At 39.1% G+C, this 25604-nt stretch overlaps 1 protein-coding gene across 3 annotated transcripts in view; it reads right to left on the bottom strand.

Annotated features, from left to right (window-relative positions):
- The window catches only part of CRPPA (CDP-L-ribitol pyrophosphorylase A), a 468932-nt gene that overhangs the window by 164256 nt on the left and 279072 nt on the right, over positions 1-25604 (bottom strand). Inside the window, exon 10 of one of the 3 annotated variants that reach the window (XM_070369766.1) lies at positions 13798-13882. The exons of the other annotated variants lie outside the window; for them this stretch is intronic. Coding sequence (XP_070225867.1) covers positions 13798-13882 — 85 coding nt within the window. The remainder of the gene's footprint in view (positions 1-13797; positions 13883-25604) is intronic. 3 annotated transcript variants of the gene reach the window in all.

Below are 25604 nucleotides of genomic sequence, written 5' to 3'. Positions count from 1 at the left end.
AAATGATATTTTAGTGACTGAGAAATTTATGATGCATTTAAAGTTGTCCTTATTAAAAATAATTTTCCATAACAGAGCTGGAGTTTTCTTTATTAAAAAAAATCAGAACACAAAGAAAACCTAACAATAACCAGACTCTAGAAACAATAATACTTTCTTTACAAATACTTGGATAATTCTGTTTTCTTACCATTTCCTTTCTTGTCTAAAATAAAGATACATAACTTTTCTCTATTCATCTTCTGTCACATTCTCCAAGAAAAACCCATTCTGGATATTTTTAATTAATAAAACCAGTAAATTTTATGCATAGTACATATGAAAAAGGAAAAAGACTGAGAGATTAAATGATCTGTTTAAATTTTTAAAAAATGGACTAGCAATAGCACTAGGAACATAACATATTTTAATTTGTCTTGCGAACTAAACCCAGAGACTTGGTTTTTGACATCTGGGAAAAAGAACCACACTTCTGAAATATGTTCAGCCTTCATCAGTTCTAGGAATTAGATCAATGCCATAATCGTATTCCTGCCATAGCAGAGCAACACAAGACTATGCTATAAGCAGCAACTAGATGTATGGAACCATCACACATGGGAAGAAACAATCAATTAACTAACTTCCTATGTTCATTTTGCCAGATGGAACCCACGTGTAAATATACAATTTAAAATAACATTTTTTCCTTAGAAGACACTTAGAAGAAATTTTTGAAGATGCCATAGTTGCTTTCTTCTCTCCCTCTCTCTATCCTTCCTCTCCCAGCCACTCCAGTTAGACTGCTGTAAAAATCACTAGTGCCCAAACATGAAAAGAATGCATAGCTCATGTTGGTAAACTGGCTCAGGTAAACTTCTAGAGAGGTCCTGCCAGGTGTGCTGGAAGAATATCCTATAGACTGAGGGATCAGATTTGCCTATCTTCACATTGTATAATCTTCAGGATGAACAATGCCACGAGGTTCTAACTACTTCATCCTCACTCATTTCCTTCATTTAAAAAGTGCCGAAATCCCACACTACATTTTCTTTAATTGAAAGAAAGTACACCATTCCCCTGATTACATTCTGTCTGAATATGAACACTCTGTGGCTCCCCTTCATTCATCACCTCTTAAATGTTATAATATCTTTGTTTGTATACAAAATTAAACCTGTGTTTCTATTCAACAGGCTTTGTTAATTACACAAGTACAATCTAAGAAGAAAGATGTAACTGATAAACATTGCTCTATTTAAATGGTTCTTTTTAACAACACCAGAGCAGACAGTTGCATGAATGTCTCTGACCATTGTTATAGCCTAAGCCATTTTTAACAAACCACAGATAAAGGAGAATCTACAACTTCTGTGAGTTATCAAATGGTTAAAAATACAAGGCCTTCTCAAGAGCCTCCAGTGTTTCTAACTACTGTGCCAAGTTTAAATTCTTTGAACTACTTTTCAGGAGTCACAGCATGGCCTTACTAGGTCTCCACTGTTCTTTGATAGGAACAAACACCCCTTTGCTGAAGGTGTCATGCTCTTTTCCACCTCTTCACCTTTCCCAATACCCTTCTATTTGCCTATTTTTAACATAAAAGTACAGTCCTCAAATGGTTTGTTATCTCTTCAAAGAAAGCTTTCTCCATCTTTTCCAACCTACTTCCATCACCAACCTCTCCATGTTTATAGAAAATTTGTAGGACATAACACAAAACGGCATTTATTTATATACTGCTTCCTAGCTGATTGTGTTGGCAAAATCAAATCTTTTCATCTGATTTATAAACTCTGAAAGCACAGGGAATGTTTATATATATATATATTTTTTTTTTTTTTTTTTTATGGGGGCGGTGGAGGGGCGGGCATTTCCTAACAGATACTGTCTATACAGTAGGTGATCAATAAACTCAAATTTTCTAAGAGATTAAAACATTTTCTGTCCCAGGTTTCCTAAGAAGGGTTATCCAGTCTGGAATAAAGGCATGGGGTCCAAATAGCCAAGTCCATTGCTTATCAAGGGCTTCCCTGGTGACTTGGATGGTAAAGAATCTGCCTGCAATGTGGGAGATTCAGGTTTGATCCCTGGGTTGAGAAGATCCACTGCAGGAGAAAATGGCAACCCACTCAGATATTCTTGCCTGGAAAGTTCCATGGACAGAGGAGGCTGGTGGGCTACAGTCCATGGGATCACAAAGACTTGAACATGACTAAGCATGCAGGTATATGAATTGCTTATCAAGGTGTTTCCATCACTGAGGTCATGTGGTACATGTTGGAAAAGGAATGGGCTAGTGGATATTCCAGGTTTCTACTTACTAGCTGTCTTACATAGGCAAGCAAGTTAATCTCTGAGCCACTGACACCTCTGTATAAAGTCAAGGATGAGTACACTTATATCTCACTGATTTCTTTGTTTCCTTTGAATATCCTGTGCATATCCTGCGTCAAGGCTCTTTCTTCTGCTTAAATATTTCTTCCCCATCTCTTTATCTAGTGCATATCTATTCTTAAACATCACATTCTTATAGAAGCTTTACTTACTTGCTTATCATTTTGTTTTGTTCAATGACTATCTTTTTTAGTTAACTGTACTCTGATAGAAAAGGCTTCTCAATCAAAGAGGACACTAATAGATGGAGAAATATACCATGTTCATGGATTGGAAGAATCAATATACTGAAAATGAGTATACTACCCAAAGCAATTTATAGATTCAATGCAATCCCTATCGAGCTACCAACAGTATTCTTCACAGAGCTAGAACAAATAATTGCACAATTTGTATGGAAATACAAAAAACCTCGAATAGCCAAAGCTATCTTGAGAAAGAAGAATGGAACTGGAGGAATCAACCTACCTGACTTCAGGCTCTACTACAAAGCCACAGTTATCAAGACAGTATGGTACTGGCACAAAGACAGAAATGTAGATCAATGGAACAAAATAGAAAGCCCAGAGATAAATCCACGCACATATGGACACCTTATCTTTGACAAAGGAGGCAAGGATATACAATGGATTAAAGACAATCTTTTTAACAAGTGGTGCTGGGAAATCTGGTCAACCACTTGTAAAAGAATGAAACTAGAGCACTTTCTAACACCATACACAAAAATAAACTCAAAATGTATTAAAGATCTAAATGTAAGACCAGAAACTATAAAACTCCTAGAGGAGAACATAGGCAAAACATTCTCTGACATACATCACAGCAGGATCCTCTATGACCCACCTCCCAGAATATTGGAAACAAAAGAAAAAATAAACAAATGGGATCTAATTAAAATTAAAAGCTTCTGCACATCAAAGGAAACTATTAGCAAGGTGAAAAGGCAGCCTTCAGAATGGGAGATAATAATAGCAAATGAAGCAACGGACAAACAACTAATCTCAAAAATATACAAGCAACTCCTACAGCTCAACTCCAGAAAAATAAATGACCCAATCAAAAAATGGGCCAAAGAACTAAATAGACATTTCTCCAAAGAAGACATACAGATGGCTAACAAACACATGAAAAGATGCTCAACATCACTCATTATCAGAGAAATGCAAATCAAGACCACTATGAGGTACCATTTCACACCAGTCAGAATGGCTGTGATCCAAAAGTCTACAAGCAATAAATGCTGGAGAGGATGTGGAGAAAAGGGAACCCTCTCACATTTCTGGTGGGGATGCAAACTAGTACAGCCAGTATGGAGAACAGTGTGGAGATTCCTTAAAAAACTGGAAATAGAACTGCCATACGGCCCAGCAATCCCACTGCTGGGCATACACACTGAGGAAAGCAGAATTGAAAGAGACACATGTACCCCAATGTTCATCGCAGCACTGTTTATAATAGCCAGGACATGGAAGCAACCTAGATGTCCACCAGCAGATAAATGGATAAGAAAGCTGTGGTACATATACACAATGGAGTATTACTCAGCCATTAAAAAGAATACATTTGAATCAGTTCTAATGAGGTGGATGAAACTGGAGCCTATTATACAGAGTGAAGTAAGCCAGAAAGAAAAACACCAATACAGTATACTAATGCATATATATGGAATTTAGAAAGATGGTAACAATAACCCTGTGTACGAGACAGCAAAAGAGACACTGATGTATAGAACAGTCTTACGGACCCTGTTGGAGAGGAAGAGGGTGGGAAGATTTGGGAGAATGGCATTGAAACATGTATAATATCATGTATAAAACAAGTTGCCAGTCCAGGTTCAATGCACAATACTGGATGCTTGGGGCTGGTGCACTGGGACGACCCAGAGGGATGGTATGGGGAGGGAGGAGGGTTCAGGATGGGGAACACATGTATACCTGTGGTGGATTCATTTTGATATTTGGCAAAACTAATACAATTTTGTAAAGTTTAAAAACAAAATAAAATTTAAAAAAAATTTAAAAAAAAAAACAAATAAATATTTTCCAATTAAAAAAAAAAAAAGAAAAGGCTTCTTAGGTGACACCACTGGTAAAGAACCCGCCTGCCAATGCAGGAGACGTAAGAGATGCAGGTACAATCTCCAGGTCAGAAAGATCCTCTGGAGAAGGGCATGGCAACCCACTCTGGTATTCTCGCCTGGAGAGTCCCAGGGACAGAGGAGCCTGGCGGGCTGCAGTCCACAGGGTCAAACAGAGTCAGATATAACTGAAGTGACTTAGTGCGCATGCATGCACTCTGATAGAAAGCACAGATTGCACTGTGTAATTCAAACTACATATCCAGTACACTATATAAATAAGCAAATGTTACTTACTCAATAGTTGTTTCCTTTCCTCTTTCCTCTTATTATATTTGATTTGTTTGTAGTTTAGATCCTGTAAGTAACTTTTCTTATTCCTTGATGTGCTCTTAGCATTTGACTAATCACCACACAAAAATGTGAAATGAAGACACACCAAAAATATGCTATTTACATAAAGAAATCAACAAGGTCAAGCAAAACAAAAAATATGGGTCCATATCTCCTTTGTATGAACTGGCTAAGCAGAAGATTCACCATAATTTCAAACCTAGCTGCTTACCTGGACACCAGTAAATAGTTCTTACAACTGGATTTACTTAGATAATATTTTCTTAACCCACTAATATGAAACTGTTTAAAATTAAGTGTACAAAGATAAAGCATCTCATGATGGAATATGAAAAGGTTAATCTGGAAATCCTTCTTTGTACCTGAACTCTTGAGCTTCCCAGGCGGCACTAGTGGTAAAGAACCTACCTGCCAATGAAGGAGACATAAGAGATGCAGGTTCAGTCTCTGGGTTGGGAAGATCCCCTGGAGGAGGGCACGGCTACTCACGCCACTATTCCGGACTGGAGAATCCCATGGACAGTGAGCCTGGTGGGCTGCAGTCCAGTGGGGTCACAAAGAGTGGACATAAATGAAGCAACTTAGCATGCACACATGTACCTGAATTATTACTAATAGGTACTACCATGGAATAGACTTCTACAATGGAAAACATATAAATATTAAATTAATAGGTATTGTTATTTTCATGCTTAGTATCAGTGGTTTGTCCCATTAAACCTGCATTAAGAATCCAGGGCTTTCCAGGGCTCAGTGAAAAGAATCCTCCTGTCAATGGAGGGGACGTGGGTTCGATCCCTGGTCTGGGAGGATCCCACAGGATGCAAAGTAATTAAGTCTGTGCACCACAAACACAACTGGTCTGTGCTCTAGAGCCCGGAGGCCAAATTACTGAGCCCATGTGCTGCGACTACCGACATGCCTGCACCCTAGAGCCTGTGCTCCCCAACAAGAGGACGCCACAATGAGAAACCCACGCATTGCAAAGAAGACTAGCTCCTGCTCTCTGCAACTAGAGAAAAGTCTACACAGCAACAAAGACCCAGCACAGCCATAAATAAATAAATATTTTCAAAAATCCGCATCAGAATCCAGACCAATACAAGTTATTAAGAATGAAGGAACACACACACAAATCATTGATGTAGTACTGAATGAGATCCGACAATGACATTCTCACTGAAGCAAGAAGACACTTGTTATTAAAACAAGAGAGGTCTTATTCCATTTAGTAAGAAAAAGTAGGGTGTTTACCTAAAATTAAAAACAAACCCTCGAAGGCTGTACAAATAAAATCTCCTGTTCAATTTTTTTTCAGACTGAAGGTTAATGCTAACCAGTACACCCTAAAGGGGGGAAAAAAAAAAAGTATACTACGTGGCTTTATTTACACAACTGCTAAAGAAAGTCAAGTTTCTCAGGAAACAGGTAGTGACGACTGCTCAAACAGTGACAATTAGATTTGGCTGGCAGTACCTGGTGGAGCAATGGTCCCTGAGGGGGCTTCTCAAGTAAAATTACAACCCCGCACAGCTAAGCACTTGCAGTCAGTGCCAACATACATGGAATGCAGGATTAAAGAAACTGAAACCCAAATCCCAGAAACATGACTTTCTGTACTCCTCAGAGGGCAGAATTATATCATCGTGCCTGCCTCACACAAATAAGAAAAGACCATGAAAATATAGCTTATTTCCACTCTAATACCTGGGTTACATCTTTCCTAATTTATAAAAGGCAAGATGTCATTCAAATGGATAAAAATATTACTGGAGCACATTAAAAGGTATACGTATTATGTGAACAAAAAAGAAAAAAAGGATGGGAACTCGCAAGGGAAAAATATTGAATCCATTCATATATGAAGAAATAAAAGTTTTTTTGAAAGATAAAACAATCTTTGGCTGCACACTTGTCTAACACATTTTGTCTAATAATTTCATAATTTAACATTGTCAATCATAATCTTAATACACTTGTAGCAAGATGGCAGAGTAGAATGACGTGTGCTCATCTTCTCCTGTGAGAACTCCAAAATTACAACTCACTGCTGAACAACCATCGACAGGAGAATGTTGAGTCCACCAAAAAGAGATACCCCATGTTCAAAGGCAAAGGAGAAGCTCCAGCAAGACAGTGGGAGGGGCGAAATCACATTTAGAATCAAACCATATACCCGCCAGAGACCCTAGGCAGACTCCAACAAAATCTTGCACACACCAGGACCCAGAGACCCCACAGAGGCTGAGCCAGACCTGTGTTTGAGTCTCCTCGGAGGTACGGGTCAGCAGTGGCCTGCTGCAGGGGCAGGGGCTCTGGGTGCCGCTACCTGGTCACACAGCCTGGGGCATAAGCCCTCTTGGAGTCGCCATTAACCCCACCATAGAGCTGCCAAGCAGACGACCCACAAACTGCAGAACAATTATACCAAAGAAATTCTCACACTATTAAGAAAGTTCTAAGACCCACAACAGATTTCTCAACCTGGGTATCTGCAAAAGGGACTGAGAATCCCCCGGGAATTTAACTTTGGAGGCCAATGGGATTTGATTACACAGCTTACACAGGACTGGGGGAACAGACTCTTGGAGGGCACAGACAAAACCTGGTGCACACCAGGACCCAGGAGAAAGGGGCAGAGACCCCACAAGAGACTGACCCAGACTTGCCTGTGAGTGTCCAGGAGTCTGCAGTGAAGGCGTGGGCCAGCGGGGCCTGCTGCAGGGTCAGGGGCACTGAGAGCGGCAGTGTATGTACTGGACCTTTTGAAGGAGGTCGCCACTGTCTTCATCACCCCCACCACAGTTTGGTCTCAGGCCAAACAACAGGGAGGGAACAGAGCCCCGGCCATCAACACACAATTGGATTAAAGATTTACTGAGCAAGGCCCTGAGCATTAGAACAGGACCCAGTTTCCCCCACAGTCAGTATCTCCCATCAGAAAGCTTCCATAAGCCTCTTATCCGTATCCCTCAGAGAGCAGACAGAATGAAAGCAACAATCACAGAAAATTAATCAAACTGATCACGTGGACCACAGCCTTGTCTAACTCAATGAAACTATGAGCCATGCCCTGTGGGGCCACCCAAGACGGTGGGTCATGATGGAGGGTTCTGACAAAACGTGATCCACTGGAGAAGGGAATGGCAAACCACTTCAGTATTCTTCCCTTGAGAATCCCATGAACAGTATGAAAAGTCAAGAAGATAGGATACTGAAAGATGAACTCCCCAGGTTGGTAGGTGCCCCAATATGCTACTGGAGATCAGTGGAGAAATAACTCCAGAAAGAATGAAGAGTGAGAACTAAAGCAAAAACAACACCCAGTTGTGGATGTGACTGGTGATGGAAGTAAAAGTCCAATGCTGTAAAGAACAATAATGCATAGGAACCTGGAATGTTAGGTCCATAAACCAAGGCAAATTAGAAGTGGTCAAGGAGGAGATGGCAAGAATAAACACTGGCATTTTAGGAATCAGTGAACTAAAATGGATTGGAATGGGTGAATTTAATTCAGATGATCATCATATCTACTACTGCGGGCAAGAAATCCTTAGATGAAATGGAGTAGCCCTCATAGTCAACAAAAGAATCTGAAATGCAGTACTTGGGTGCAATCTCAAAACGACAGAATGATCTCTGTTCGTTTCCAAGGTAAACCATTCAATATCAATCCAAATATATGCCCCAACCAGTAATGCTGAAGAAGCTGAAATTGAACGGTTCTATGAAGACCTACAAGACTTTTTAGAATGAACACCCAAAAAAGATGTCCTTTTATCATAGGGGACTGGAATGAAAAAGTAGGAAGTCAAGAGATACCTGGAGTAACAGGCAAATTTGGCCTTGAGTTAAAATGAAGCAGGACAAAGGCTAACAGAGTTCTGACAAGAGAATGCAATGGTCATAGCAAATACCCTCTTCCAACAACACAAAAGAAGACTCTACACATGGACGTCATCAGATGGTCAACACTGAAATCAGATTGATTATATTCTTTGCAGCCAAAGATGGAGAAGCTCTATAAAGTCAGCAAAAACAAGACTAGCAGCTGACTGTGAATCAGATCACGAACTCCTTATTGCCAAACTCAGAATGAAATTGAATAAAGTAGAGAAAACCACTAGGCCATTCAGGTATAACCTAAATCAAAACCCTTACGATTATACAGTAGAAGTGACAAATAGATTCAAAGGATTAGATCTGTTAGGCAGAGTGCCTGAAGAACTATGGATGGACGTTCATGACATTGTACAGGAGACAGGGGTCGAGACCATCCTCAAGAAAAACAAATGCAAAAAGGCAAAATGGTTGTCTGAGGAGGCCTTACAAAGAGCTGAGAAAAGAAGAGAAGCAAAACGCAAAGGAGAAAAGGAAAGATATACCCATTTGAATGCAGAGTTCCAAAAAGTAAGGTAAGAAAGCCTTCCTCAGAGATCAATGCAAAGAAATAGAGGGAAACAATAGAATGGGAAAGACTAGAAATCTCAAGAAAATTAGAGATACAAAGGGAACATTTCATGCAAAGATGGGCACAAAAAATGACAGGAATGGCCTGTACCTAACAGAAGCAGAAGATTTTAAGAAGAGGTGGAAAGAATACACAGAAGAACCGTACAAAAAAGATCTTCATGACCTAGATAATCACAATGGTGTGACCACCCATCTAGAGCCAGACATCCCAGAATGCGAAGTCAAACCGGCTTTAGGAAGCATCACTACGAACAAAGCTAGTGGAACTGATGGAATTCCAGTTGAGCTATTTCAAATCCTGAAAGATGATGCTGTGAAAGTGCTGCACTCAATATACCAGCAAATCTGGAAAACTCAGCAGTGGCCACAGGACTGGAAAAGGTCAGTTTTCATTCCAATCCCAAAGAAGGGCAATGCCAAAGAATGTTCACACTACCACATGATTGTACTCATCTCACACGCTAGTAAGGTAGTGCTCAAAATTCTACAAGCCAGGCTTCAACACTACATGAACTGAGTAATTCCAGATGTTCAAGCTGATTTTAGAAAAGGCAGATTAACCAGAGATCCAATTGCCAGCATCCACTGGCTCATCGAAAAAGCAAAAGAGTTCCAGAAAAACATCTACTTCTGCTTTATTGATTACACAAAAGCCTTAAACTGTGTAGATCACAACAAACTGTTGAAAATTTTTAAGAGATGGGAATACTAGACCACCTTACCTGCCTCCTTCATTCTGTTGCTTCAGAAACAACAGTTAGAACCAGACGTAGAACAACAGACTGGTTCCAAATTGGGAAAGGAGTACATCAAGGCTGTGTATAGTGACCCTGTTTATTCAGCTTATATGCAGAGTACATCATGAGAAATGCTGGGCTAGATGAAACACAAGCTGGAATCAAGATTGCCGCGAGAAATATCAATAACCTCAGATATGCAGATGACATCACCCTTATGGCAGAAAGTGATGACGAGCTAAAGAGCCTCTTGATGAAAGTGACAGAGGAGAGTGAAAAATCTGGTTAAAAATCAACATTTAAAAAACTAAGATCATGGTATCTGGTCCCACAACTTCATGGAAAATAGATGGGGAAACAGTGACAGACTTTATTTTTGGGGCTCCAAAATCACTGCAGACTGTGACTACAGCCATGAAATTAAAATACACTTACTCCTTAGAAGAAAAGCTATCAACAGCATATTAAAAAGCAGAAACATTACTTTGCCGACAAAGGTCCATGTAGTCAAAGCTATGATTTTTCCAGTAGTCATGTATGGATGGGAGAGTTGGACTATAAAGAAAGCTGAGTGCCAAAGAATTGATGCTTTTGAACTGTGGTGATGGAGAAGACTCTTGAGAGTCCCTTGGAATGCAAGGAGATCAAACCAGTCTATCCTAAAAAAATCAGTCCTGAATATTCATTGTAAGGAATGATACTGAAGCGGAAGCGCCAGTATTTTGACCACCTGATGCGAAGAACTGAATCACTGGAAAACATCCTGATGCTAGGAGAGATTGAAGGCAGGAGGAGAAGGGGACGACAGAGGATGAGATGGTTGGATGGCATCACTAACTCGATGGACATGAGTTGAAGTAAGCTCTGGCATTTGGTGATGGACAGGGAAGCCTGGCATGCTGCAGTTCACAGGGTCACAAAGAGTCGGACACAACTAAAACTAAAGTGATTCATAATCTAAAACTCAGAGTCAGGAAATGAATTATACCTAAGTGGATGATTTCTCATAATGCAGTAAAAGATTACTTCACTTTATTATTTTATAATATATTAAACATTTACAAGAGATCAGTGTTACTCAGATAACAAGAACATAGGTAGCCTAAGGATGACATACTAAGGCTTCAAAATTCAAGAAAGAAAAACGAACTTAATGATATTTAGTGTCCAGCTAACTGACAGTGTGACTCAGTTGCCGAAGAATAACTAGGTCCTGAGCCAAAGATTTTTCTGCCCCCAAATGCATCACCGTTTCACTAACATCTTTCTCAAGGATGGCATCAGGAAAGGAAAACATAGGGAATTCCCTGGTGGGCTGGTGGTTAAGAGTCTGCCTTGCAATTCAGGGGATGTGGGTTCCATTCCTGGTCAGAAAACTAAGATCTCACAGGCCACTGGGCAACCAAGACCTCATGCCGCAGAGACGGAGCCCTCACACTCTCGAGCCCGAGTTTCCCAACTAGCGCGCCTGCGGGCGGCAGCTACCAAGCCAGCGCGCCACAGTTAGAGAGTCCTGGTGCCGCACATGATGCAACTGATACCTGACGCAATACATAGATTTTTTTAAAAAAGAAGAAACATGGTCTTTATAAAAAGGAAAGTAAACCATAAAATTCACATGCTTCTTCTGAACGACTGGCTAAAACAAGTTTATTTGCAACAGTAGTCTTTTTGCCTGCTTAGATAAAGGAAAAGAATTCTCCTTAGATTCAGAAAAATGAGTAGGGCTGGACTGAGGGAAAATAAAGACAAAGACAAATGTTAATAATAAATTAGAAGCAAGTAATTATGACTTTCCCAGTAGAGATAATAATATACTTCTTTTAGGAAGCTTTGAATTTCTGTGACCAGCAGCTAACATGTCTAATTAGTCCATATATTAAAGAGAATTTTCACACCCTCAATTAAAATATGCTATTAGAACCAAATAAAATATGAAAGTATATATCATGGGTATCCTATAATGTAGGGTGTGATTACTTTTTTTAATCCTGTTATTTAAAATTTATTTCTTTTAGGTAGTCAGTTAATTCATTTTTGGCTTCTCTGGTGGCTCAGTGGTATCCACCTGCAGTGCAGGAGACTTGGGTTCAATCCCTGGGTTGGGAAGATACCCTAAAGAAGGAAACAGCAACCCGTTCCAGTCTTCTTTCCTGGGAAACCCCATGGACACAGGAGCCTGAAGGGTTACAGTATATGGTGTCGCAAAAGAGTCAGACACAAATTACTGACTAAACAACAACATTTGTGGTTGTCATTACTTCTGTTAACTTATGGAACTGATTCTTTGTCTTCCTGCTTAAAGAGTGCTATCTGCCTGCATTCTCCCATTTCCTTTGCAGGGGCAGAAAGCAAACAGGACTGTACATAACTTATTAGCAAATGATTAGAAACTGGCAGGCAGAGGAGAAATACTGGAACATTAGTAAACTTTTACTTTAGTAACAATTTTTTATTTTAGAATATATTTTTAGCTGAAAGGACATCATCTTTAAATCTCTCCCTACTGAGTATCAAGAGGCACCTGTACAACATCACCAAACACTGAAAATGTTACTCCTACCTTTTATGTAATTCAGCACTGACTGCCAAGCCCATTATAATTAAAATCTAATTTATATTAAAATTTAAACAATGAAATGTTTTGAGTATTTTTATATACTTGTCCGTTTTGCAGAATTTGCTTAATTTTGATTTAACCTCAAAACTTTATCCACCCCACTCCCCAACAAAGGAGAACTTTCTCTTAGAAATGGTGCTTTCTGTCAGTAGTCCTGTATGATTTTTTTCCCTTGCCAAAGACATTTAAGGCATGGTACACATTCTTAACTTTGGGCTTCCCTGGTGGCTCAGACGGTAAAGAATCTGTCTTCTGTGCAGGAGACCCAGGTTTGATTTCTGGGTTGGGAAGATCTCCTGGAGTAGGAAATGGCAACCCAGGCCAGTATTCTGCCTTGGAGAATTCCATGGACAGAGGAGCCTGGTGGCTATAGTCCATGGGGTCACAAAGAGTTGGACATGACTGTATAACTAACACACACCACACACACAATTTCTTAACAGGTCCACTTGTTCTGTGGCATCCTCCTGGCACCAACCCTGTTGATAATCCTGATAAAAATACTTTCATGTAGTCTACTTAGACAATAAAGGTGAACTCAGACGGTAAAGTGTCTGCCTGCAATGCGGGAGACCCAGGTTCGATCCCTGGGTCGGGAAGATCCCTGGAGAAGGAAATGGCAACCCACTCCAGTATCCTTGCCTGGAGAATCCCATGGACGGAGGAGCCTGGTAGGCTACAGTCCATGGGGTCGCAAAGAGTCGGACACGACTGAGCTGTATTGGTGTGCTACAAATAGTACTGCAGTTTCCCTCCTCTCCTACTGCAAACACCCTTTGAGTACCTTTCTTCACCTCCCTCCTCAAACTGGCAGAGGAAGTTTGCTCTTCTACACACTCTTATTTGGGTAAAAATGGAATTTGCCAGGCAAGAGTACTGGAGTGGGTTGCCATTCCCTTCTCCAGGCGATCTTCCTGACTCAGGGACTGAACCCACTTCTCCTGCATTGCAGGCAGATTCTTTACCGTCTGACCCATGACAGAAGCCCACATTAGAAAGGATTGCTTGCCAACTCCCCTCCCATCATAAATCAGAAAGTAGAGACACTGGGGAACTTCTCTGTAATCATACGAGGAGGAGTGGCCAGAGGGGACACTGAGAAGCCTGAGGGTCCATTGTTCTGTAACTGGGGCTGCAGTTAGGGTGGAAAGGGTGGTTACCAGGCAGTTGCAGAGGTCGGCTCCATCCTTGGAGTGTGGAAACTGAGGACCAAGCAGTGTGGCATGTGATACGAGGACTGCGTGCCTAGGGACAAGAAAGGGTAAAGAGCAGAGGACAGGAATGCCTTCCAACACATGGAATCTGAAACAGTAATTCTTCTTGCAATGACAGCCTCCTCACCCAAGAACACGATCATTGAAAAGATGGTGTTTGGATAGATGGTGTTTGGATATGTGACATTTCTATGTCAGGTTTTTAAAATAGCAGTTTGCTAACATTTAGGTGGTGAAGAAACCCACATTCTGATAATGTAGACAAATGAAGACCCCTTAATAGCTTTCCTTTTCTGAATTACTTATGTGCAGTTATACATGTTTTGACCTGTGGCACTCATATTTATCATGTATCACCTTCATAGGAGATCTAGAAAAGGTATGCAGGTGATGGATAAAGTATATTTAACCTGTCAGTCTCAAACCCAACTCATTTAAGGAACACTTCAGAGGAACGTAACAGTTCCTGGGGTGAGTAAAGACGTTTTAACAAGTATCAATGTAGTTATCAAGCAGTCAGCAGTATACCTAACATACAACAGAAATGCTTTTCTTGCTAGGAAACTAAAACTGTCTTCTAACATTGAAATTCATGCTATCCATGATGTGCTTTGTTTTTAGCTAAAGAAATCCACAATGCTCTGTAGTACTATCTGTCTGCTCCTAATGCAATGTAAGTTATAGTGAAGTTAAAAAGTTCTGTCTTATTTTTTCCATTTTATCAGTTTTGGTGGGTTTTTTAAACTATTTTGTCTACTATTGTACCTTGTAAGTCTCTAACATTAAATATAATGAACAATAAGACATTTCTAAATAAACTAATAAACAGATGTTATATCTTAAGCAATACTGCCAGGTTTTTAGGTTAAAAGTACATGTAATATTCTTAGGTAAATCAAAAGATTACCTTCTCTACAAAAACTACTTACAAAATGGGCATATATGCATTGGAATATCTCTGTAACAGACAATCCATGAGTTACAATAGCTCTACTTAATCACACCCTATGAATTTTACATCCTCTCTTATTATACAAAAACATGGCAAACAAACAAACAAACGCTGCTTTTATGTAACCTAAAAACTACAAAGATGAGCATAACAAAGTTTGATTAAATATTTATTGAATTAATAGATGAAGTTAAAGCTAGGCTGCCAATTTAACAAAGTCAACATAATAAAAAGATGTAAGAAGGTGGTAACTGAGATAAATGTTCTTTTCAATGGCAACAATACAAAAATCAGGCAAAGTGAATATATACTTCTAAAATAGCAGCAGTCTTGGCAATAGCTTAAATTCTTAGCTATAGAACCAGTGAAACACTGCAAACAAACTTTCAGTTAAAGTAAGTTATGGCTTGATAGCAACATCCTGATGTAACTCAGAAAACTGAGTTATATAATAATTCCAAATGTAGGAGAAAATGCAAGAGTCATGATTGGAAACCTTCATCTTACAGAGTAAGGGTGAGCAAATCCTTTCTGTAAAGAAGGATGTCATAAGTATTTTGTTTTATGAGCCAAATGATCTTTGTTACAACTACCAACTCTGCTCTTAACATGCGAGTTGCCATAGGAAATACAAATGAATGAACGTAACTGCATTTCAATAAAACTTTAGTTATTAAAAACAAGCACTCTTCAGATCTTGCCCATGAGCAGTAATTTACTAATCCCTATTCAAAAATTTGCTTCCAACTAAAATCAGCTATACCTCAGAAGTCACCAGTCTTTCATGCATATAATCACAAGGAAAAATTATTAAATGAAAAAGAGAAACTGAGTTTTAAAGAGTCACACAATTAGAGGAAGATAATAGTACCCAGTTCTAATTTTATTTTTTCCCATGAAGTACCCAAGCAACTACAAAGTCCTTAAATTGCATAATTTTAATTTTTAAAGTGGAAACCATGGATGTTTATATGGAATTCTTTAAAGAAAAAGATCAATGAATTTTAATTATTTAGAAGACATATCTTTCAATTAATACATTCCAAACAGGATTTCAAAGTAGCTCTTACATTATTCAGCAAAAAAATTCAGGTTAAGGACTTCCCTGGTGACCCAGTGGTTAAGAATCACCTGTCAATGCAGGGGACGTGGGTTCAATTCCTGGTCCTAGGGGTTTCCACATGCTGCGGAGCAATGGGTCTCAACTACTGAGCCTGTGTCCCAGAGCCACAACTACTGAACCCCGGGAGCTCCAGAGACCATGCTCTGCAACAGAAGTCACCACAATAAAAAGCCTGAACACCACAACTAGAGAAATCCCACGGGCAGCGATGAAGACACAGTGCAGCCAAAAAGAGAAAGTTCAAGTTAAGATCAAAATAGTCTATAACATAATATTCATTCTACTTGGTTATGGATAAAATAACTAAGTTGTAAACATTTCTATACATTTTAAAAACAATTATAAGATACACTTCAGGTCTCCAACTGAGACAACAGGAGATAATTTTTGTTGTTTTTTGAACATCTGGGAATTCTTTATAGTTATACGCTCATACGGCTTGGTGGAAATGTACTGTATTTTTAGGCAGTAAATGGAAACCAGTGGAAATGGTTTTCACAGGCACAGTTTTAACATTAGAGTGAACAAAATGGATTTGTAAACATACATAAAGGGAAACTGAAAAACTGGAAGAATTTTAAAGCCTGATGTTGAGAAATCTGAAACTGCTCAGTTTTAAATATAACAAACTCAAATCACAGTACTCTCTAAAGTATCCTAATTTCATCTCCATTTCTACTGAAACTACAAAGAATTCCATTAGGATAATAAAATATTTAAATCGAAGAAACAGAATGACAGCTTAAACAATAGGGAAAATCATTTTGCCTGTTACTATGAGTCATTCTGGACTAAAAGTTATTGAATTTTTTTCTAATCAACCCCAAAGCTTCTGAACTTTGACTTCATCCAAAACAATACTATGTCTCAAATCCAAGGTTTATACAAAACCAGACTTTGCTTTAACATAGGCAGTTGTATCATTTTCCATATTCTCATTATTGGAAAAATGAACTCACCAATTAGGTGGAAGTTGTGTTTTTTATCCTAAAAGTAAATTATCCTAAAAAATCCATATATAAGATTTACTTAACAGATATATTTAGAATTTCTACAATGTACACAAATTTCATATAAATGTTTCTTATGAATATTTTCCTTTATCCAAAACTCAGCAATAGGGCTTCCCAGATGGTGCTAGTGGTAAAGAACACGCCCACCAATACAGGAAACTTAAGAGATGCAGGTTCAATCCCTGGGTCAGGAAGATCCCCTGGAGAAGGAAAGGGCAACCCGCTCCAGTATTCTTGCCTGGGGAATTCCACGGGCAGAGGAGCTTTGCAGGCTACAGTCCATAACGTTCCAAAGAGCCGGACATGACTGAAGCGACTTAAACACCCGCATGCACACATAACAAAACTCAGCAACAGCAATCGAAGTCTTTACCCTTTGGACCTACAAATTCACACAAGTCCCTGAGAGCCAAGAGTGCAAAGAAACCACACAGATGACAGAGGGGGAGAAAGAGAGTCCCCTCTAAACCTGTGTATAATGTCCTGGTAAACTCTGAAAATTGCACATGTATATACTGACTCTAATAAACACTGCAAAAGATTTGAAAACTGAACTTTGATGCAGAACACTGCTCAGGTCCCAGACTTTTCCCAGACTCACATGTGATGGCACACATGTGAGATGACTGGATAACACTGCAAAAGCTTCAAAAACTAAACTGACTTTGAAACCACAGCCCTCAGGAGGCAAGGTAGGATTTGCAATCTGAATACAACTAGATGGATACACTGTCAAAACAAAACAAATCAACATTTTTGGCAGCATTTCAGTGGGATACAGAATGCCACAGTATAATACTTAAAATATACTGAATGCAATAGAGAATTTCAATGGATATGAATTTGAGAAAACTCTGAGAGATAGTGAAGGAGAGAAGAACCTGGTGTGCTGCATGCGGTCCATGTGGTTGCAGAGTCTGACATGACTTAGCTACTGAACAACAACAGGAACTCAAGAACTCAGAGAGGCAGAAAAATCTCAAGAACTGTCAAGACAAAAGAAAATAAATAGACACCAACATCAAGATGACCCAGAGGGTGGAATTATCAAAAACTTTTAAGCATGTATGACAACCACATCCCATAAAGTGGGAATAAAAACTCTCAAAATGAAGTGAATGATATATATCTCATCAAAGAAACCATAAACTGCAATTCAACTAAAACACAGGCAAAGAACTTGGACATAGTTCCAAATATGTGCAGATGGCCAATAAGCACATTGAAAAGATGCTAACCATCAGAGAAATGAAAATCAAGACCAAAGTACGACACTAATTACATCCATTAGGAAATCTATTAGCAAAAGATTAATAAACATAACAAGTATAGGTAACGATATAGAGAAATTGGAATGCTTGTGCACTGTCAGTGGGAATATAAAGCAGGGCAGCTGCTAGGAAGAGTGGTGTAGCAGTTCCTTAAAAAATTAAAAATATGATCCAGCAGTTTTATAATGCTTATGGTTATAGTACACCCAAAATGACTGAAAGCATAATCTTGAAGTGAAGTGAGTGAACTGAAGTCGCTCAGTCGTGTCCAACTCTTTGCGACCCCATGGACTGTAGCCCACCAAGCTCCTCCATCCATGGGATTCTCTAGGCAAGAATACTGGAGTGGGTTGCCATTTCCTTCTCCACGGTATCTTTCCGACACAGGGATCGAACCCAGGTCTCCCGCATTGCAGGCAGACGCTTTAACCTCTGAGCCACCAGGGAAGCCCATAATCTTGAAGAGATAGTTATATAACCATGTTCATAACAGTATTACTCACAATAATAAAAGGTAGAAGCAACCATCAACAGATGAATGGATAAATAAAATGTGATATATACCTACAACGAAATATTATTCAACCTTAAAAAGAAAGGACATTCTGACACACACTACAACATGGGTGAACCTTGAGACATTATGCTTAGTGAAATAAGCCAGTCATAAAAAGAATACTACTGTATGATTCTACTCAGACAAGGTAGTTTACAATGGTCAAATTGATAGGAATAGAAAGCAGAATGGCTGTTGCCAGAGGTTCAGGGTAAGAACAATGAGAGGTTAATATTTAATGCATTAGAGAGTTTCAGTTTTCCAAGATGAAAAATGGAATGCAAGGATGGCTGTACAATAATGTGAATATACTTAATGCCACAGAGGTGCATACTTAAAAATGGTTAAATTTTGTGCTGTATATATTTACAACAAATTTAAACAATAATTAAAATAATTTTTAAAAAGGGAAATTTTGTAATTTAAAAAAACAAGAAAGGAAATTTGGTATGGATGGTGGTGGTTTAGTCGCTCAGTCATGTATGACTCTTTGCGACCCCACGGACGGTAGCCTGCCAGGCTCCTCTGTCCATGGGATTCTCCAGGCAAGAATATTGGAGCGGGTTGCCATTTCCTTCTCCAGGGGATCTTCCCAACCCAGGAATTGAACCTGGGTCTCCTGCATTGCAAGCAGAGTCTTTACCAACTGGGCTGTAAGGAAAGACCTTGGGGTGGATGAGTTCAACAAAAAAAAAAAAAAAAAAAAAAATCAAGGTCAGTAGAGCAAAGACTTACTGTGGAGATAGATTACTGAAATGTTGAAATCTGAACAAAAGAAGGAATATGACTGAATCATGACAGTAGAGTCTCAGGAACTTGGTGGTGGTGGTTTAGTTGCTATGTTGTGTTCAACTCTTGTGACCCCATGGACTATAGCCCTCCAGGTTCCCCTGTCCATGGGATTCTCCAGAAAAGAATACTGGAGATGGTTGACATTTCCTTCTCCAGAGGATCTTCCCAACCCAGGAATCAAACCTGGGTCTCTTGCATTGCAGGCAGATTCTTTACCGACTGAGCTACAAGGGAGGCCACCCAGAAACTTGGAGGACAATATAAATATGAAATCTGACATGCGTATTCTTAGAGCTCTAAAAGAAGGAGAGAAAGAGACTGATGCAGAAAAAATATGTATATTTTAGAAAAGAATGACTCTCTAAAACACTTGAAACTAGCACAATATTGTAAATCAACTATACTTCATTAAAAATGTTTTTAATAAAATATAAATTAAATTGGAATGCTAACAAATTCTTAAACAATCCAAATTAATGTATAAAAGAGTAAAAAGAATCAAAAAATGATATTCAAACACAAAACAATTATAAGTGGTAGATGCAAGCTTGGCCATGTCAGTAATTGCATTAAATATAAATGGTCTACACAAACAAAAAAGAAAATAAAACAATTTGGATTTTAAAAAATAAGTAAATAAAATACTGCCTACAAGAAACCAATATTAAATAAAATAATATTGTTAGGGTAAAACTACAATGAAGGGCAGAAAAAAATCAACCATGAATACACCAACCAAAAGGAAGCTATAATAACAGTATTAAATCCAAATAAAGACGACCATGTTTTGTTGAGTCAATAAGTCATGTCCAATTCTTTTGTGACCCCATGGACTGTAGTATGCCAGTCTCCTCTGACCATGGGTTTTCCCAAACAAGAATACTGGGGTGGGTTGCCATTTCCTTTTCCAAGGGATCTTCCCAACTCAAGGATTGAACCTGGGTTCCTACATTGCACATGGATTCTTTACCACTGAGCCACCAGGTAGAGGAAAATTCCCATAAACAGGGCATTACATAGCGATAAGGAAGTTGATTCACCAAGAAGATATATACCACATCCCAGGTCCTCAAATAAACTTTAAATATTTTGAAAAATTGAAATCATGTAAAGTATATACTTTGCCTATAATTATACAAAAAAAAAAATCATTGGCTGACATACATCTTGAAAATCCCCAAATATTTGGATATTAAATGTGGTCCACTAGAGAAGGGACTAGCAAACCACTCCAGTATTCTTGGCTCGAGAACTCTATAAACAATATGAAAAGGTTAAAAAAAAAAAAAAATGACACTGGAAGATGAGTTACCCCAGGTTGATAGGTATCCAATATGCTACTGGAGAAAAGCTGAGAAATAGCTCCAGAAGGAATAAAGAGGCTGGGCCAAAGCAGAAATGACACTCAAATGTGGATGTGTCTTAAGACTGATGCTGTAAAGAACAATTTTGCATAGGAACGTGGAATGTTAAGTCGTGAATCAGAAAACTGGACATGGTCAAGTGGGAGATGGCAAAAGGAGATATCGTCACTTTAGGAAAGAGTGAACTGAAATGAACAGGAATAGGTGAATTTAATTCAGATGACCATTATATTTACTACTGTTGCCAACAATCCCTTAGAAGAAATGGAGCGGTCCTCACAGTCAACAAAGGGTCAGAAATGCAATACTTAGGTACAATCTCAAAACCGACAGAATGCTGTTTCCAAGGCAAACCACTCAACATCACAGTAATCCAAGTCTTTTCCCCAACCAGTAATGCAGAAGAAGCTGAAGTTGAATGGTTCTATGAAGACCTACAAGACCTTCTAAAACTAATACCAGAAAAAGATGTCCTTTTCATCATAGGGGACAGGAATACAAAGGGAGGAGGAAATCAAGAGATAACCTGGAATAATAGGCAAGTTTGGCCTTGGAGTACAACATGAAGAGAAGGGCAAAGGCTAACAGAGTTTTGCCAAGAGAACACACTAGTCATAGCAAACACCCTCTTCCAACAACACAAGAGAAGACTCTACACGTGGACATCACCAGATGGTCAATACTGAAATCAGACTGATTATATTTTTTGAAGCCAAATATGGAGAAACTCTATACAGTCAGCAAAAGCAAAACCTGGAGCTGACTGTGGTTCAGATCATCAGCTCCTTCCTGTAAAATTCAGGCTTAAATTTAAGAAAGTAGGGGAAGGCACCAGGCCATTCAGGTATGACCTAAATCAAATCCCTTATGATTATACAGTGAAGGTGACAAATAGACCCAAGGGATTAGATCCCATAGACAGAGTGCCTGAAGAACTACGCACAGAGGTTTGTTACACTGTGCAGGCGACTCAAACAATCACCAAGAAAAACAAATGCAAGAAGGCAAAGGGGTTGTCTGAGGATGCTTACAAATAGCTGAGAAGAGAAGCAAAAAGCAAAGGAGAAAGGGGAAGATATATCCAACTGAATGCAGAGTTCCAGAGAAGAGCAGGGAGATAAAAGAAAGCCTTTTAAGGTAAACAATGCAAAGAAATAAAGGACAATAATAGAATGGGAAAGACTAGAGATCACTTCAAGAAAACTGGATATACCAAGGGGACATTTCATACAAGGATGGGCACAATAAAGGACAGAAATGGCATGGACCTAATAGAAGCAGAAGAAATTAAGAACAGATGGCAAGAATACACTGAAGTCTATACCAAAAAAATAAAAAGTCTTAATAACCCAGATAACCACAATGGTGTGGCCACTCACCTACAGCCAGACGTCATGAAGTGTCAGGTCAAGTGGGCCTTAGGAAGTATGACTAAGAACAAAGCTAGTGGAGGTGATGGAATTCCAGTTGAGCTATTTCAAATCCTGAAAGATGATGCTGGTTAAGTGCTGCACTCAGTATGCCAACAAATTTGGAAAACTCAGCAGTGGCTACACAGGACTGAAAAAGGTCAGTTTTCGGCCACTCCCCCAAAAGAGCAATGCCAAAGATTGTTCAAACTACCATACAATTGCACTCATTTCACATGCTAGCAAGGTAATGCTCAAAATCCTTCAAGCTAGGTTTCAACATTACATTAACTGAGAACTTCCAGATGTTTAAGCTGGATTCAGCAAAGGCAGAGGAACCAGAGATCAAATTGCCAACATCCACTGAAACAGAAAAAGCAAGAGAGTTCCAGAAAAACATCTACTTCTGCTTCATTGACTATGCCAAAGCCTTTGACTGAGTGGATCACAACAAACTGTAGAACATTCTTAAAGAGATGGGAATACCAGACCACATTACCTGACTCCTGAGAAACCTGTATGCAGGTCAAGAAGCAAAAGTTAGAACTGTGACATGGAACAATGAATCAGTTCAAAAATGGGAAAGGAGTACATCAAGGCTGTATATTGTCACCCTGCTTATTTAACTTTTATGTAGAGGACATCATGTGAAATGCTGGGCTGGATGAATCAGAAGCTGGAATCAAGACTGCCAGGAGAAATATCAATAACTTCATATATGTAGATGATACAACTCTAACAGCAGAAAGAAAAGAGGAACTAAAGAGCCTCTAGATGAAAGTGAAAGAGGAGAGTGAACAAGCTGGCTTAAAACTCAACATTCAAAAAAACAAAGATCATGGCATCTAGTCCCATCACTTCATGGTAAACAGATGGAGAAAAGTGGAAACAGTGACAGATTTTATTTTCTTCAGCTCAAAAATCACTGCAGATAGTGACTGCAGCCATGAATTTAAAAGACACTGGATCCTTTTCCTTGGAAGAAAAGGTACGATAAACCTGGACAGTGTATTAAAAAGCAGAGACATCACTTTGGCAACGAAGTCTGTATAGTTAAATCTATGGTTTTTCCAATAGTCATGTAAGAGTTGAACCATAAAGAAGGCTGAGTGCAAAGAATTGATGCTTGAAACGGTGGTGCTGGTGAAGACTCTGGAGAGTCCCTTGGACAGCAAGGAAGGAGATCAAACCAGTCAATCCTAAAGGAAATCAACCCTGAATATTCATTGGAAGGACTGATGCTGAAGCTCCGATAATTTGGTTACCTGATGTGAAGAACTGACTCATTGGAAAAGAACCCGAAGCTGTGAAAGATTGAGGGAAGGAGACAAAGAGAGTGACAGAGGATGAAATGGTTGAATGGCATCATCAACTCAATGGACATGAGTTTGAGCAAACTCCAGGAGATAGTGAAGGACAGGAAAGTCTGGCATGCTGCCCTTCATGGAGATACAAAGAGTTGGACACAACTTAGCAACTGAACAAAAACAACAAAAAAGTTCAAAGGCAAATGATTTAAAAACCCAGAACACTTAATTTTGAAAACACTCCCTAAAGACAAAAGATGCTAATTAAGTTTCTTCTTCACATAATCTCTTTCCTTTTAAATAAAACTATAGTAGGAGATGGGCTTCCCTGGAAGCTCAGCTGTTAGAGACTCCACCTGCAATGCAGGAGACTCCAGTTTGATTCATAGCTCAAGAAGATCTTCTGGAGAAGGGACAGGCTACTCACTCTAGTATTCTCAGGATTCCCTGATGGCTCAGATGGTAAAGTATCTGCCTTGCAATGAGGGAGACCTGGGTTCAATCCCTGGGTTGGAAAGATCCCTTGGAGGAGTGCCTGGCGACCCACTCCACTCTTCTTGCCTGGATAATCCCCATGGACAAAGGAGCCTGGTGGGCTACATACATACAGTCCATGAGGTCCAAAAGAGGTGGACAGGACTGAGTGATTAAGCACAGCACAGTAAGAGCTAAATAGCAACAGTAAATACATGATAATTTTATGAAAGCTGGGAATCTTTTTACATGGGTCATCAAATGAAGAGTTATTTTGTTTGGAATTTTTGTGGACGTGTTAAACAATTGTGGTTTTCCAAGCACTGCAACTACCAAGTAAATTTTGTTGTATCTTTCTATACACCGACTATACTAACTTCTTCCATCAACTCATAAGAGAGAAGATATGTTCAAGAAAATATAAACAGTACAGAGAGGAGATTAACAAAGGTTTCTTGGCTGTTGTCCAGTAGAGAGGGGGAAGAAAAAGACCAACTTCCAATTTGACTCGAACTTGTTTAAAACATCTGAATGCTTTTAAAGGCAGCTTTGAGATCCTCTCTTTGGCTGCTGATGAAGCAGTGTGGCTGCTGAATTTAGGAATGGAGTAGTTACTTGGAAGACTCTGGCACCTAAGAAACAACGCAGAATGTACCACAGGACAGTGACAGATGAAACTGACATACACGAAGAATAGTATGGCACTTGCAATGATTGTTTTTTTCCCTGCTGGCATCTGGGGATGTTTAGGGAGGAGCCCAAAATGGGATATTAGTTATTCCAAAACCATATGAAGTACAGTTGTGAGCAGAATATCTGAAGATTCATACTTATGCCTATAATGCTTTAGAATTTAAAGAACTGGTGGAATATGAAGACTAATGAAAACATCCATGCAAACACATACGATCTTACATGAATTACTGGGAAAATAGTGGGATAAACCATTTTCCTTTGGTTTTAAGGGAAAAAAATGTAGTATATATACAGTATTATCAAAAACTTTTTATTCTCTGAACCAGAATCATCTTTGGGATCTCTCAGAGCACTTTTAAATTTCCTTCCTAAATAGGATCTTATATACCAGTTGAAGGCAGAATATCAATGACTTGTTTTACATAATTATATCTCCCTCAGGATATTACTAAGAGTATGTGACACATAAAAGTATTCAGTGAGCGTATGTATATTAGAAGATACATCTATCTACCAAGAGACAGTAATTTGCTATTACTAAAATGTCTATGTAAGCATTTTTAAAGATAAAGCTGCTAAACTACTGCCAATGATAACTAATATTTATTGTGCATTTGGTACAGTGGTAAAGAATCCACCTGCCAATGCATGAGACCTGGGCTTGATCCCAGAGTTGAGAAGATCCCCTGGAGAAGGAAATGGCTATACCCTCCATTATTCTTGCCTGAGAAATTACATGGACAGAGGAGCCTGGCAGGCTATAGTTCATGCAGTCACAAGAGTTGGACATGACTTA

The sequence above is a fragment of the Bos mutus genome, chromosome 4 (genome assembly GCF_027580195.1).
Source record: "Bos mutus isolate GX-2022 chromosome 4, NWIPB_WYAK_1.1, whole genome shotgun sequence".
Classification (NCBI taxonomy): Eukaryota; Metazoa; Chordata; class Mammalia; order Artiodactyla; family Bovidae; genus Bos; species Bos mutus.
The sequence above is the reverse complement of the archived record's forward strand: the minus strand, read 5'-3'. Positions and strand labels throughout refer to the sequence as shown.